The sequence below is a fragment of the Electrona antarctica genome (genome assembly GCF_951216825.1).
Source record: "Electrona antarctica genome assembly, chromosome: 9".
Classification (NCBI taxonomy): domain Eukaryota; kingdom Metazoa; phylum Chordata; class Actinopteri; order Myctophiformes; family Myctophidae; genus Electrona; species Electrona antarctica.
Genome location: NC_136790.1, coordinates 289596 through 305254, shown reverse-complemented (window position 1 = coordinate 305254; position 15659 = coordinate 289596). Strand labels below are relative to the sequence as shown.

Here is a 15659-nt window from a genome sequence, read left to right as displayed (position 1 = left end):
ATTGAACGGCTGTGTTCCAGAACATGGTTTAATAACATTGAACGGCTGTGTTCCAGAACATGGTTTAATAACATTGAACGGTTGTGTTCCAGAACATGTCAGACACCCATATGTGATCGGTGTGATGAAGAGGATCGAAGGTCAGCGAGATGACATCACCGGACCAGTACCTGGAACCTCCTTCAACAGGAACTACACAACACTCTACCTCTTAAAGGGAGACAGTGAAGGGGTTAATCTGCAACATGAGGTGTGGCAGCTTGAGAAAGCGTCCAAGATGGAGAAGAGCCTCTTTGACCAGATAAAGTGCACTGAAGTCTTCAAGCGCTTGGCAGCCGGTGAGACAGACATCCAAAGAGTTCTGACGAAGGGCATCGCCGGCATTGGGAAAACCTTCTCCGTGTACAAGTTCACTCTGGACTGGGCGGGGGGCGTGGCCAATCAGCACATCGATCTCGTGATTCTGATGTCGTTCCGGGAGCTGAACCTGGTCCGAGAGACGCGGCACAGTCTTCTCTCACTGATCCATGACTTCCATCCAACGTTAAAGAAGGTCACAGCAGAGCAGCTCGCTGCCTGTAAGACTGTCTTCATCTTCGATGGTCTCGATGAAAGCAGGTTTCCGCTGAAATTCGAGAATATTGACATTGATTCTGACGTCTTCGACAACAATGACATCGTCTCTGATGTCACGGTGACATCATCGGTGGGCGTGCTGCTGACGAACCTCATCAAGGGGAATCTGCTCCCCTCGGCTCTCCTCTGGATAACCACCAGACCCGCGGCAGCCTATCGGATCCCTCCTCAATGCATTGACAGGGTGACAGAAGTAAGAGGGTTCACAGACCCCCAGAAGGAGGAGTTCTTCAGGAAGAGGTTCAGTGATGACGAGGAGCTGGCCAGCAGGATCATCTCACACGTCAACAAAACAAAGAGCTTCCACATCCTGTGTCACATCCCACTCGTCTGCTGGATCGCTGCCACGGTTCTGGAGGTCTTGTTGAAGAGCGACGGGACAGGACAGCTGCCCACGACCCCCACTGAGATGTTCGCCCACTTCATTTTGGTCCAGATATGTAGGAAGAACCGTAAGTATGGTGAGAAAGGTGAGCTGAGTCAACAGCAGCTCATGGCGACCGACCGGGAGGGTCTTCTGAACCTGGGCCTGCTGGCGTTTCAGCATCTGAAGAAAGGCAGCGTCATGTTCTACCAAGAAGACCTGGAAGAGTGTGGTCTTGATGTGAACGACGCCGTGCTGTACTCGGGAGTGTGCACACAGATCTTCAAAAGAGAAAGTGTGATCTTCGAGAGGAAGGTCTACAGCTTTGTTCATCTGAGCATTCAGGAGTTCCTGGCTGCAGTTTACCTGATGCACTGTTTCACTGAGAGGAACACAGAGGTGCTGAAGACATTCCTGGGAGAAGACTTCGCAAGACGTCGCATGTCCCTGAGGAACTTCCTGAAGAAAGCCATCCTTAAAGCCATGAAGAGTAAGAACGGCCACCTGGACCTCTTCATCCGCTTCCTTCATGGCCTCTCACTGCAGTCCAGCCAGAGTCTGTTAGGAGGCCTGCTGGGTCAGACAGAGAACAGTCCAGAGGAGATCCAGAGAGTCATCAACAACCTGAAGGAGATGAGCATTGACGGGATGATGCTTCCCCTGACAGATGTATCAACATCTTCCACTGTTTGATGGAGATGAAGGACGACTCAGTTCATCAGGAGATCCAACAGTTCCTGGAGTCAGGGGACAGATCTAAGACACTGTCTGAAACCCAATGTTCAGCTCTGGCTCACATGCTGCTGATGTCAGAGGAGGTTCTGGATGAGTTTGACCTGGACAAATACAACACATCATATAGCGGGAAAGCGAGACTGCTACCAGCTGTGAGGAACTGCAGAAAGGCTCGGTTAGTATTCATGGGGATTTGAACAACATGAAGGAAATCATACTAAAGCTTTATTCTTTATTCTTTATTCTTTATTCGGATCCCCATTAGCTTCCGCTACTGCGGTCGCTAGTCTTCCTGATCCTGATCATCATCATACTAAAGCTGCAGTCAGTCAGTCAGTCAGTCAGTCAGTCAGTCAGTCAGTCAGTCAGTCAGTCAGTCAGTCAGTCAGTCAGTCAGTCAGTCAGTCAGTCAGTCAGTCAGTCAGTCAGTCAGTCAGTCAGTCAGTCAGTCAGTCAGTCAGTCAGTCAGTCAGTCAGTCAGTCAGTCAGTCAGTCAGCCAGCCAGCCAGCCAGCCAGCCAGCCAGCTGGCTGACTGTACTGATTGTACTCCACTACAATTTATTGAAAACTTTATTTACTTGTTAATTTGGAGATTTTGATTATTATTACAAAACATACATTAACCCATTTTGACCTGAGATCAGATTCCAAAAATGTCTTTTAAATCCTGACAGTTTTCTGAAAAAGTCGTTTTTCAAAAATAGCAGACCTACAAGCTTAGATCTGCTATTTTTCAATAGCTAAAGCATAACATAATGCTAACACCAAAAGGGGTTCCCGCCCAGAATGGGTTAACCACTTCAGCCCTATTTAAACTTTGTCTATTTGGAAAATATAGGCGATCTACAAGTGTCGCATCGCAACACGTTTGTGAGCTTGTAGATCAGCTATTTTCAAAAGATTTGTGATACATTTTAGACATAAAACGGAATAGTCTGCATAATGAGTACTTGATGCCAACACTTATGTACCTTTGAGTAAAACTACATTCTGAGAAGAAAATCCACTACAATTATTTGAACACTTTAGTTACTAGTTATGTTTTAGATTTGTATTACTAAACATAAATTAACCACTATACTCTATCCCTACCACTCTAGTCTATTTGATAATAGCCGATCTACAAGCTCGCAATGTGACGCGTTGTTCTACATACTGTAGCTCACGTTGACCTAGGAGCTCACAGCGCGTCCTAATGTGACGCATTGTGAGCTTGTAGATCTGCTATTTTCGAAATGTTTTATACATTTTGAAAACTCTAAATTCTGCAATATGATTACTTTTACTTTAATACATTAAGTAGATTTTGAATCCCGGACTTGTAACAGAGTATTTATACATTGCAGTATTGATACTTTTACTTATAAGTAAACATTTGAGTAGCTTACCGTTTCCGCCGCTCAGGTTCAGTGAGGCTTATGGGTAATGTAGTAGATGTCGTGTGTGTGTGTGTGTGTGTGTGTGTGTGTGTCTGTGTGTGTGTGTGTGTGTGTGTGTGTGTGTGTGTGTGTGTGTGTGTGTGTGTGTGTGTGTGTGTGTGTGTGTGTGTGTGTGTGTGTGTGTGTGTGTGTGTCATCACAAATTAAGTTAAACATTTACCTTTATTAGATGTATCATTGTGGTAATTTCATTACCCATGCCTCCATAGTAGTAGTAGTAATATTTATAGTAATTGTAGTGTATATTACAGTGTTGTTATTGGCAGTGTGATGCTGTATAAACTGATTGTTTTGTAATATTAACACATGTTCTATGTTAATGTGTAATTACAGACTTGGTGACGTTGCCATCAGTGAGGCAGCATGTGAGGTTCTGGTGTCAGCTCTCAGCTCTAATCCATCCTATCTGGTTGATCTGGAGATGTCTGCCCCCCTGGATGAAGATGCAGTGAAGAGGCTCTGTGATGCAATGAAGAGCCCACACTGTATACTGAAGAGTCTGACGTCAGTATCTGTCTGTCTGTCTGTCTGTCTGTCTGTCTGTCTGTCTGTCTGTCTGTCTGTCTGTCTGTCTGTCTGTCGTTCTATCTCGTTCTCTCTCTCTCGTTCTCTCTCTCTCTCTCTCTCGTTCTCTCTGTCTCTCTCTCTCTCTCTCTCTCTCTCTCTCTCTCTCTCTCTCTCTCTCTCTCGTTCTCTCTCTCTCTCTCTCTCTCTCTCTCTCTCTCTCTCTCTCTCTCTCTATCTGCACCTTTGATCTCTATTATGCACATTGCTTGCTTGCTTGATTGACAGTACAGTATTATGAGAATATGATTTATTTAGGATCCAGTTCCATGAACACAGTCCTCAGAACAAAGACACTCAAATAAGGTGTGTGTGTGTGTGTGTGTGTGTGTGTGTGTGTGTGTGTGTGTGTGTGTGTGTGTGTGTGTGTGTGTGTGTGTGTGTGTGTGTGTGTGTGTGTGTGTGTGTGTGTGTGTGTGTGTGTGTGTGTGTGTGTGTGTGTGTGTGTGTGTGTGTGTGTGTGTGTGTGTGTGTGTGTGTGTGGGTTTATCTCCATTCAGGCTGAGTCGCTGTGGCCTCTCAGAGAGCTCCTGTGAACATCTGGCCTCAGTTCTCTGTTCCAGCTCTAGTCTTCAGGAACTGGACTTGAGCTACAACGTCTTGACCGACGCAGGGATGGCGAAGCTACTTCCTGGACTTGAGAGTCAACAATGCAGACTGAAGATACTCAGGTTTGATCAGTTAACACTCCCATCGCCCAGGACGAAGTACTTTGTCCTTTCTATTAGTAACGCCCGTTGCCCAGGACGAAGTATTGTCCAAAAGACGAAGATTATTGATATGAGAACGGATCGCATGGCTCTATAGCCCAGGCGCGCCTCCTGGGCAATCCTCGGTTGCGCGCAAGAGTGAGACGTCCTCGAAAAACCCCTCTGTTTAGCTGATGAAAACGAAAATCTTAAAACGTTCATAACTCGCGATCTAAATTATCCCGTTTTTTTAATGAAAAAAGATCCTGTGTTAGACGGCGCCCCTGCGGCCCATTCGCTAGTCTCGATTAGGGCTGGGGCGGTATGGGAGTTTTATTACCGCGGTTATTGTCGGCCCCCATACCGCACCCCCCCCCCCCCCCCCCCCCGCGCGAAAGAAAAATCCTCCGGTTTTATAGTGTTATTCAGTCCGGTGGAACACCGTGTACGGAGATGTATAGAGCAGCTCAGCAGTCAGCACAATCCGGTAAAACACAGTGTACGGAGATGTATAGAGCAGCTCAGCACAATGTATGCACCGCGGACCCCAGATGTCATTCTTTTATTCGATTTAATGGCGGTTTTATAAAGGTCCCGTCGTTTACTTATCACCTATGCTGCTGCTTTACTTTTAAGGAAGCCGGACAATACCTGTAGCCTACAAAGATTAACAATAAAGAACTTGAAGTTTACTTTAACGTGAACCTCGTCTGTCTTTACTGATACTGAATGGACCTCATCAATGAACATTTAATATGACTTTCTGGCAAAAATAAATGATTATCATGATTCACCATGTTATTATGATGCCACGGTAGCCTCGCAAGTTTTATTGCTTGTTTTATTTACCTGCTGATGTTTGCTCGTCTCGTAGTCACGCTGCAAATCATCGTTCCAAATGTTTATATTCCAACGCGGTATAGTAAAGAAATTGCAGGGCCATCCATGATCATGACATTAATGTAATCCGTGAAAGATTATTTGGAAAGTCTCGTCTCAGATAAAAAAAAACATTTTGCAGATCAAACTGTCGTATTTGTTTGCGACAGTGCCGTCTTCCGTGACCGTCACGTGAATCGACGCCGGAAATGGCAGATCTCCAAGCTCGGAGGTGAGCTTGTAGATCAGCTTTTTTGACAGGTGATACGCGGAAGTATTACATTATAATGGTGATGTACTCCGAGCCAAGCTATTTCAAATCAATCAATTCAACATGAACAAACCTGTGAATGCTATAGGTGCGATACCGTGCGAAATATAAATAGCTCATTAAGTCGAAAAAAGAAAAGAGCAATTCCATAGACCATGCGATTCTTGGGAGATGGTAAAATGTCGCCATCTACTGCTTATTTCATATAAGCAGTAGATGGCGACATTTTACCAGTAAAGTAAAGGTTTGCCAGTTGACGTTCTTTAGGCTATACAAAACATTATACACTGTCTGTAATTGTATACTGGAGATATTTACATTAAAGTCATTAACATGAACCAACAATTTCCAAATACGATTTATTCATAGCCATTAGCCATTGAACAGCAGCACAACAATAAAAAAACAAAAAAAGGCAATTTAGTGCAGAACTAGTCTAGCCTAGTAAGCCTACTAGACTAGTACAGTATCAAGTAAGGTCACAGACAGTGCACTTCTGCTGCTGCAGAGCAAATCCAGCAGAAACAATTTAAGTAAATGCAAATTGCAAAGTCAGTCTCAGTCTCACAACAATTCTTTGAAAAAAGAATTATTTCAGTGCAAAAATATGTTCAAGCACAAACAAACAAAACAAAAAACAGCCATTTAGGCAATATAGTGCAATGCTCTGCTGTAGTGTGTAGTGCAAATTCACAGTATAATGCAACAACAAGTAAAGTAGTAAGTAAAGTAAGTAAGTAAATAAAACGGAACAAATATGTTCCAGGAACATAATATAATGTCCTTGGACCTTGACATGAAATAGTAAACCACTGAATAATCATCTATATCAGTGGCACTGATATAGAAACATAGGTTTTCTGAAAACTGTCAGGATTTAGAACACATTTTGTAGAATCGTCCTCAGGTCGAAATGGGAACATAAAGCCCATCTAACTAGGCAGTAGGCACGCAAGGCAGCTTTGGCTGCTCTTTTTCAAGTAAAGTAGTAAGTAAGTAAGTAAAATGGAACAAATATGTTCCAAGAACATAATATGTCCTTGAGACCTTGACATGAAATAGCCCATCCTAACTAGGCACACAAGGCAGCTTTGGCTGCTCTTTTTCAAGTAAAGTAGTAAGTAAGTAAGTAAATAAAACGAAACATATGTTCCAAGAACATAATATAATGTCCTTGACATGAAATAGCCCATCTAACTAGGCACGCAAGGCAGCTTTGGCTGATCTTTTTCTAGCCTCACGTTCACTTTTCAGGTTTCTTGCCAGGCAAACCAACATGTTGACTTTTTCTGGCTTAAGGCAGGCCCTCATTGGTGTCACCACCCTGCCAGCAGCACTGAACACACGCTCCGACGCAGTGCTTGTAGCACATACGGTCATGTACTTTCTGGCAAGCTTGGACAAGAGAGGGAATCTGGCCTCATTGTGCTTCCACCAGATGAGCGGATCATCATGATCATCAATGGCTTCCTCCTGGATATATCTCGTGAGCTCTGTGTCTGCACGGATTCTCTTGGGGATCGGAATGGAGGCCCTTTGTTTCCGTTGGCTCAGAAGGTCAGCCAGAGTCCTCTTTTTGATAGGAGGTGGTGCACGTGGAGGGGCATCATCATCTCCATCTGAGGCCCTGGCCCTGGGCATGGCACCATCATCATCACGCCTGAGCCTCTCTTCGTCAGCCATTTCGGCTAATATCTCTTCGAGTATGACATCTTTCACTTCATCAGCTGGGATGCAGCCCTTGTGTCTGGGATCAAGAAACGATGCCTTTGCCAACAAATGCTGTAGTTTAGGGTCTGCGTACTTCGCATTCAAGACATCAAGCATCTTCTTCCTCAGGTTTACCGTTAACTCGGTGTCTTGTGGCTCAGTCGTTGCGAGAATTTCCTCGTTTAACAGCTGCAACACTGGTTTCACAGAAGAGCCTGTGACTGAGTTCTCCTCAGAGAGGGAATCTGTGAATTCAGCTACTGGCTTCAGTGCTGCATTTATTGACTCCAGCACACCTTTGCTCTGCCACTTAGGAACGTAGTTGAGGCTTTTCTTGTCACCCTCCAACGCCTTTTCGATGGCTGGCAGTTGGTCCAAAATGCAGCAAACAGCATTAGTAAAAGCAAAAGTAGTATTAGATCCCCTACTAATAAATTAATAGAAAGCTGTTTGATCATTTACACATGATAATGATGATACAACACAAAAACAGGGACATGACTGTAGTCGTTAAAATGCCTATAGAGGGCGCTATGAGCCTGTTCTGCGTCAGGCCAGGTGACGAGCAGAGTTTAATGTTTATTTTGTCCGTGTTTGTTTTACATCACCATTACATCACCCAACCATACATGAGTTAATATATTAGCGCCCCTCACTTCACTCGGGTGTGATTTTATTTAACGTATATACTTTTTTTTTTTTTGCATTTGCTCATTGTATCACTTTGAGATTCCCATTATTATATTAGGCCTATATATTTAATAAAATACGTCGATAACTATTGACTATTGATTAAGAAATATGAAATTAAGAACAACTTTAACTCACCATGACTAAACCTTTGGCAGGAGTTTCAAGGTTTGGGTTGAGGTCCTTCAGTGTTTCCCTGAGCTTTTTCTTTTTTTTCCAGCTTTTTGAAAAGGTTCTCACGAGACCTTTGCACATGCCGAGTGCTCGGGATGTCCTGGCATCCTCCGCCTTCAATGCATTGGTTACAGCCAAATGCAAATTGTGGCCAAAGCAGTTTAGCCATGTCCACCCAAGGTCTCGAATAGCAGCAACTATGTTGGCTCCATTATCCGTAGTAATGCAAGCCAGTCGCTTCTCATCCAGTTGCCAGCGTTGGAGGGCTTCTCTGAGGGCTTCAGCCAAATGTACTGCAGTGTGGCTTTCTGGTAGAAACTCTGTCTCCAAGCACTTCACTTTTAACACCCACTCTTTGGTCAAGTAGTGTACCGTAAGGCTCATGTAGGGCATCATGTTTACGCTTGACCACAAATCGGTTGTCAACGAGTAGAAGGAAACGTCCTTCAGCTCCTGCTCGACATCTTCTCTCATCGCATCATACAAACCCGGCACTGCTTTCCCAGAAAAGTATTTTCTGTCAGGTAGTGTATATTGTCTGTCGAACGTGTACAACATGTCCATGAATGCCCCTTTATCCACGGTGCGAAATGGTACGGTTTCTTCAGCCAAGTAGCGTACCACGCTGTCGGTGAGCTTACGCCATCGGTTGCTGTCTCGCTCGTATTTTGCCACTCTAGCATAGGACTCGGAGACTCCTAGCTGTCGCCTGCTATGTCCTTCATTTCCAGAAGTAGAACTGCTTTCGCCGCCATCGGCGCCGTGCTTCGACTCAGCAAACTTTGCAGGATGGCTTACTCTGAGATGCGTCCTGGGGTTTGTTGTATTTCCACGACGAGCAGGAATCTTGGCGCCACAGATGCGGCAAATGACCTCATCCACATTTTTTGGCTTGCCGTTTGGTCGTCTGGTATACCGTCGTCTGGTATAAACCCAAAATATTTCCAAATAGACGCTGTGACATTTGGCTTAGTAATCAATTTAGTTATATCGACAACAACACCTCCACCTCCAGTTGCCATTGTTTGTTTGGAGAGGAGAAACACGTTGAGCGGAAGTTGACTGGATTGGTCGACTCAACTCAGACAGGCAGTGGCACACACAAGAAACCCCCCATACGTTTTATAATGGACTGTCCCTGTCCGTGTCTTGCTCAAGATAACTGATTTACAAGCTAACACTGCCTCGAGTCGAGAGGCGATCTGAGCTTGTGGGTCTGCTATTAAGGAGCCGACACAATCCCGCCCCCGAACGCGAAGCCAATACCATACAGGTTAGCCTAGTCTAGCATCATGATTCATGATATGTTCATAAATAATCAGACACTAAACAATGATACTTGTTTATTATGGTAAACTTTTGTTTTAATTTTATACAACACCATATGCACCCGTAGGCCTATATATATTTTTTTTTTCTTTTTTTAACCGCGGTAATGAACCCGACACCGCGGTATGCGTTACTTACCGGCGGTATGGCGATATTGCGGTTATTGCACCCAGCCCTAGTCTCGATAGATTTATTCTTGTCTCCCGTTGTTGTCGATCGACTCTAGAGTGGTGTGGCTATTGTTAGCTGCTACACACACATCAACAACTTCCGCCGGTCCGTCCGGAAAAGGGGTCCGTGTTTATAAATCGAATGGGCGCATTAATGTAATGGGTTAAATAACCCCGGGCAATTCAATTGTTAATGGTGACGATTGTGGGCGGTGATGCTGAGTTCCATTATTCTATAACTATAGAAATGTGATGATGATTGTTCTTGTCACTGTGATTAACTTCTGTTTCATTAATGGATAAGTAAACCCCCCCCCCCCCCTTACCTTACCTTAGTAACCTTAATTAGTAGAAGAAAATCACAGTAATTCCACTAATTGTCTCCACCAGGCCGAAGGCGTGCGTGCGTGCGTGCGTCCGTCCGTCCGTCCGTCCGTCCGTTACCAGCTAATCTCCGGCACCGTTAACGCGATGAACCTCTGCCCCAAATGTTCCAGAACGGCCTGTTATAGCGCCACCAGGAGGACGACTTTTGAAAAACACATTTTTAGATATTACTCCTCCAGATTCTGTCCAAACATCCTGCAAATCGTTACACAGTATCTCTATAGTCATGTGTTCAAGACGATATCCGTCCGATATTTCATATTCCATCCTAATTGGCCAACATTAGCTTTCAAAGTTTGCAGGATTGGCCCATTTTCAACAAAAGTCCTCAAATCATGAACGCAGCGTGCAATTTACGTGAAATATTTCACAGACTTTCCTAGAGACCTGTCCTATTATAGCGCCACCAGGAGGCCACAACCTGACCTGGCCTGGTGGAGACCTGTCCTATTATAGCGCCACCAGGAGGCCACAACCTGACCTGGCCTGGTGGAGACCTGTCCTATTATAGCGCCACCAGGAGGCCACAACCTGACCTGGCCTGGTGGAGACCTGTCCTATTATAGCGCCACCAGGAGGCCACAACCTGACCTGGCCTGGTGGAGACCTGTCCTATTATAGCGCCACCAGGAGGCCACAACCTGACCTGGCCTGGTGGAGACCTGTCCTATTATAGCGCCACCAGGAGGCCACAACCTGACCTGGCCTGGTGGAGACCTGTCCTATTATAGCGCCACCAGGAGGCCACAACCTGACCTGGCCTGGTGGAGACCTGTGCCCAGAGGGGCATTTTATCTAGTTGTTCACTAAAAAGATTGGTTGTCGATATGTTGTTTTTCTTTTTATCTTCTTCTTTGGGCATAGTATTAAATACTATTGTAATGTTAACTTGCCGTAGCACTTTCCATAGACTTGATGACCTTGCAGGCGTATGCAAAGGCTCAACTTATGTAACTTAGATAGCATTTTATGTAGACATAGCACTCTAAAGATATTCTACATATCTTGATGGATGTTAGGTTCTTAGCTTACTTGTGATTCCTGATGACTATTTGTATGTATGTGATGTATTGCCATGTGTTGTTCTTGCTTACTCAAAATCACTCTGGATTAAGAGCATCTGATAAATGCCTACATTTTTAACCTGTCCACATGTCTGTCTGTCTAACCTTTTTTCCAACCCAGGTTGAGACAAACTGACCTCACAGAGAAATGCTGTAAGGAGTTATCCTCACATATCAGTTCCAACTCCTCTAGTCTGACAGAGTTGGATCTATCTTCAAATGGCTTAAGGAATTATGGAATAATTCAACTGTCCGTTGGTCTGAAGAGCCCAAACTGCACACTGGAGATTCTGAGGTAAAAATTGTGTTTTCCCTCTGTGTGAATCTCTACGTGAATATCAGAAGCAATTAGTTAAACTGTTTGTTTCTCTGCAGGTTGTCCCACTGTCTGGTCTCAGAGGAAGGCTTTTCTTGCCTGGCCTCAGCTCTGCGTTCCAACCTCTCCCACATGAAAGAGCTCGACATGAGCTTCAACCAACCCGGGGCCTCAGGAGGAGAGCAGCTGCTCTCTGTTGGACTGGCTACTCTCAAGTGAGTAGATTTGTGAAGTCCTTCCATGCTGAAATGATTTGTGAGAGACAACCTAAACCCATTTTGTTCAATTGTTTTATTTTATTAGTATTTCATTTTTACAAAATGAGGCGTCACTTCTCTAGATTGACCAAACCCTCTTGCAGTAAACTTTATGGAATAATGTTAATTTGAACAATGTAAAAAGATGTATATTTCCAGTGGACACAACAGAGTTCAATACATGTGGATTTGTTGCAGTTAACTATGTGCATTTCCCGTCAGTCAGTCACATCCCATATAATGGTCATGCCTGGTGACATCACGTGATGTCATCAATATTAAGCCCATATATGGAGATCCCTGATGTCATCAGTATTGGCCAGCAACTAGACGGGCCTGCCCCAAAGTTATTAGTGCAGCCGCACCCAGCAGCCGGCAAAAACTAGAGTTCTCAACAGGCCCGAAAATTAAGATCTTACCTCCCATGCCAAAGCGCCAGCGCTCGCCCAGCAGTCTGCTGTCACCCAGGCAGATGTGTGCAGTAAGACGCGTCTCAGGCGTCTTACTGGTGTGTGTGTGTGTGTGTGTGTGTGTGTGTGTGTGTGTGTGTGTGTGTGTGTGTGTGTGTGTGTGTGTGTGTGTGTGTGTGTGTGTGTGTGTGTGTGTGTGTGTGTGTGTGTGTGTGTGTGTACATGTGTCATATACTCATATTAATGTGTTTTTCATTCCTACAGGTTGGATCAAGAAGAAGAATATTCACCTCTACTTCTTAAAACATGTGAGTACAGACATATGATACAATACAATATATTACTGTATTATTAAAACATGTGAGTACAGACGTATGATACGTGAGGGATAATGTATGGCTGAGTGGTCCTTGTTGATAGATAAATCACCTGAAAGGTGATTAACTGTTTCCATGTTACGCCGGGGCTCCACTGGACGCGTCAGCGTTGCGTCTCCGTCACCGTCAGGGAATGTTCACTTTTTAATCAATGAAGGGTGGCTCCACTGCCTACGATGCGTTGCGTTGCGCTGCGTTGCGCTGCGTTGCGCTGCGTTCGGTGACTGCTTTAAAATTGCCCCGGTTCGTTTTTTGACCAGCGTCACACGTGTCACATGCGTGGAGCCCCGCCGTTACAGCAGTAAACTAGAAAAAGTGCCCTTCTGGGCACAGGTCTCCACCAGGAGGATAGGAGTGTGTGTGTGTGATGTTTGGCAAAATGTTTAGGAGCAATATAAACGTGTGTGTGTGTGTGACGCGGCTTGGCCTGTTGTAGCGCCACCATGAGGCTGATTTGAAAACAGTTAAGTGGTATTTCTTCCAAAGCCTAGTGGGAATATGCATGCACAGTTTCACCACAATCGGACGCTGCGTTGAGTAGTTGTAGCGATTTGTACAAAACGGGTACAAAGCGGGCTACTCCTGAAAAGTTTAGAAGCCAATCGTAGCCAATGAGGGTGGATTATGAGAAATCAAACAAACCCGTCTTGATCACATGACTATGAAGAGCATGTGTACCGATTTGCGTGAAATATGGATACAATCTGAAGGAGTAATATTAGAAAATGTGTTTTACATATGTCGGCCTCCTGGTGGCGCTATAAAGAGCAGATGTAAAAAATTCCAGGCAAAGGTTTTTCCTTGGCCTCTAGGAAGTTGGCATACAAAGTTATCCACAGATCCGTGCAGTTAGAGGTAAAAACACTTTTTGGCCAGTTATAGCGCCACCATGAGGCTGAGTTGAAAATGTTCATGTGGCATTTCTTCCTCGGCCTAGTGGGAATGTGCGTGCACAATTTCACGGAAATCACACGATGTGTTCATGATTTGCAGCATTTTGTTTGAAACTGAGCACTCCTGCGAACTTTGGAAGCCAATCTTAGCCAATCAGCATGGAGTCTGAGAAATCTGAAAGACCCGTTTCGTTGAATGGCTCTAGAGAGACTGTGTACCAATTTGCGTGATGTTTGGACAAAATCTGTAGGTGTACTGTCCAAAAACTTGTTTTGCACAAAGCAGCCTCCTGGTGGCGCTATAACAGGCCGTTCTGAAATTTTTGGGGCAGAGGTTCATCGTTGGCATCCAGGGAGTGTGTGTGTGCAAAATGTGGCATCGACCGGGTTAACGGTGCCGGAGATTAGCTGTTCACAGACGGAAGGACGGACGGACGGACGGACACACACACACACACGGACGGACGGACGGACGGAGTGCAAAACATACTCTCTCCCCCATGCCTTCGGCCTGGTGGAGACAATCAAGCGGGGCGCAGCAGGTGCTCCGAACCTTTGATTATACATCGGTCTGTTATAGTATATATTTATATATAGTCATTATTCAGTTATAGTATATATATAGTCATTATTCAGTAATAAAACACAACTGAATTCTGTGATTGACCAATCAGAATCAAGCATTCAACCAAGCTGTGCAATACAATACAAAATATTACTTTATTATTAGCTTTTACTGAAATGTGTCTTGTAACACAGCATCCATAATAAAACGTAACTAATTGAACGCATGCATGCACGCACGCACGCACGCACGCACGCACGCACACACACACACACAGTCCTTGGCCAGATTAATTTATTATGTCTCTTTTGAAGGTAGCAACTTATATTTCCCATTCAGAACATGGCTAGTGTGTGAAGTGATATGCCTTGCCAATCTTAGATGCTAATCACAGTAAAACAATACAAAACTGAATTCACTGTTATTTTAACAGTGGAATGTTGTGCCGTCACTGCCTTGGCACATGGTCTTACCTTGCGTCTTGGGGGTGTGGCCAGGCCACACCAATGTTGAGCCCTGAATTGATCATGTTTAGTCACTCTCTCACGCACAATGGAACCTAATAAAGGGCGAGATTGCGAGGTTGCGTGCACTGGTCATATATGGAGCGTGTCTTGAGTGCACAGGTTTTGATGAGGTCAGATCAACATAATGGAATGTCAGAACAGTTCAGCTCCATATATGGAGATCTAAGGGTGGCAACGGGGGGCAGTGTCTTGAGTGTACAGTGTTTGCCGGTAGCGGCTGCACTAATAACTTTGGGCCAGCCCCGTCTAGAGTTTAAATGGACAGGTATCAGTCAACAGGCCCCGTCTAGAGTTTAAATGGACAGGTATCAGTCAACAGGCCCGTCTAGAGTTTAAATGGACAGGTATCAGTCAACAGGCCCGTCTAGAGTTTAAATGGACAGGTATCAGTCAACAGGCCCGTCTAGAGTTTAAATGGACAGGTATCAGTCAACAGGCCCGTCTAGAGTTTAAATGGACAGGTGTCAGTCAACAGGCCCGTCTAGAGTTTAAATGGACAGGTGTCAGTCAACAGGCCCCGTCTAGAGTTTAAATGGACAGGTATCGGTCAACAGGCCCGTCTAGAGTTTAAATGGACAGGTGTCAGTCCAACAGGCCCGTCTAGAGTTTAAATGGACAGGTATCAGTCAACAGGCCCGTCTAGAGTTTAAATGAACAGGTATCAGTCAACAGGCCCGTCTAGAGTTTAAATGGACAGGTATCAGTCAACAGGCCCGTCTAGAGTTTAAATGGACAAGTATCAGTCAACAGGCCCGTCTAGAGTTTAAATGGACAGGTGTCAGTCAACAGGCCCGTCTAGAGTTTAAATGGACAGGTATCAGTCTAAAAGGAGACATAGAAGAGGAAGGATGGATGGGGAAGGATGAACATATGGAATGTCAGAACAGATTGTGACAGATTCTAACATATATATATTGATGACATCAGGGATCTCCATATATGGGCTTAATTGCGACAGCAGGTCGCATTTATTATGATATGATCCCTGACTTACTATCATCCCTGATGATGTCATAGTGATGTCACGACTAGACCTGGGCACAATATAGAGAATAGCTGATCTACAAGCTCACAACGTGGCGCTATGCGCCACGTTGTGAGCTTGTAGATTGGCAATTTTCAGCATGCAACCTAGCATGACATTACTTGTCTTTTAGTTCTGCTGGATCTCTCTCTCTCTCTCTCTCTCTCTCTCTCTCTCTCTCTCTCTCT

At 44.8% G+C, this 15659-nt stretch overlaps 1 protein-coding gene across 1 annotated transcript in view; it reads left to right on the top strand.

Moving 5' to 3' along the window:
- Positions 1 to 15659, top strand: part of LOC306929267 (NACHT, LRR and PYD domains-containing protein 3-like) — a gene marked incomplete at its 3' end in the record, with an annotated part of 59972 nt that overhangs the window by 33955 nt on the left and 10358 nt on the right. The window contains 7 exon segments of the mRNA XM_079509709.1: positions 93 to 1646; positions 1649 to 1910; positions 3509 to 3679; positions 4240 to 4410; positions 11224 to 11397; positions 11478 to 11633; positions 12350 to 12393. Of these exon segments, the coding sequence (XP_079365835.1) occupies positions 93 to 1646; positions 1649 to 1910; positions 3509 to 3679; positions 4240 to 4410; positions 11224 to 11397; positions 11478 to 11633; positions 12350 to 12393 (2532 nt within the window).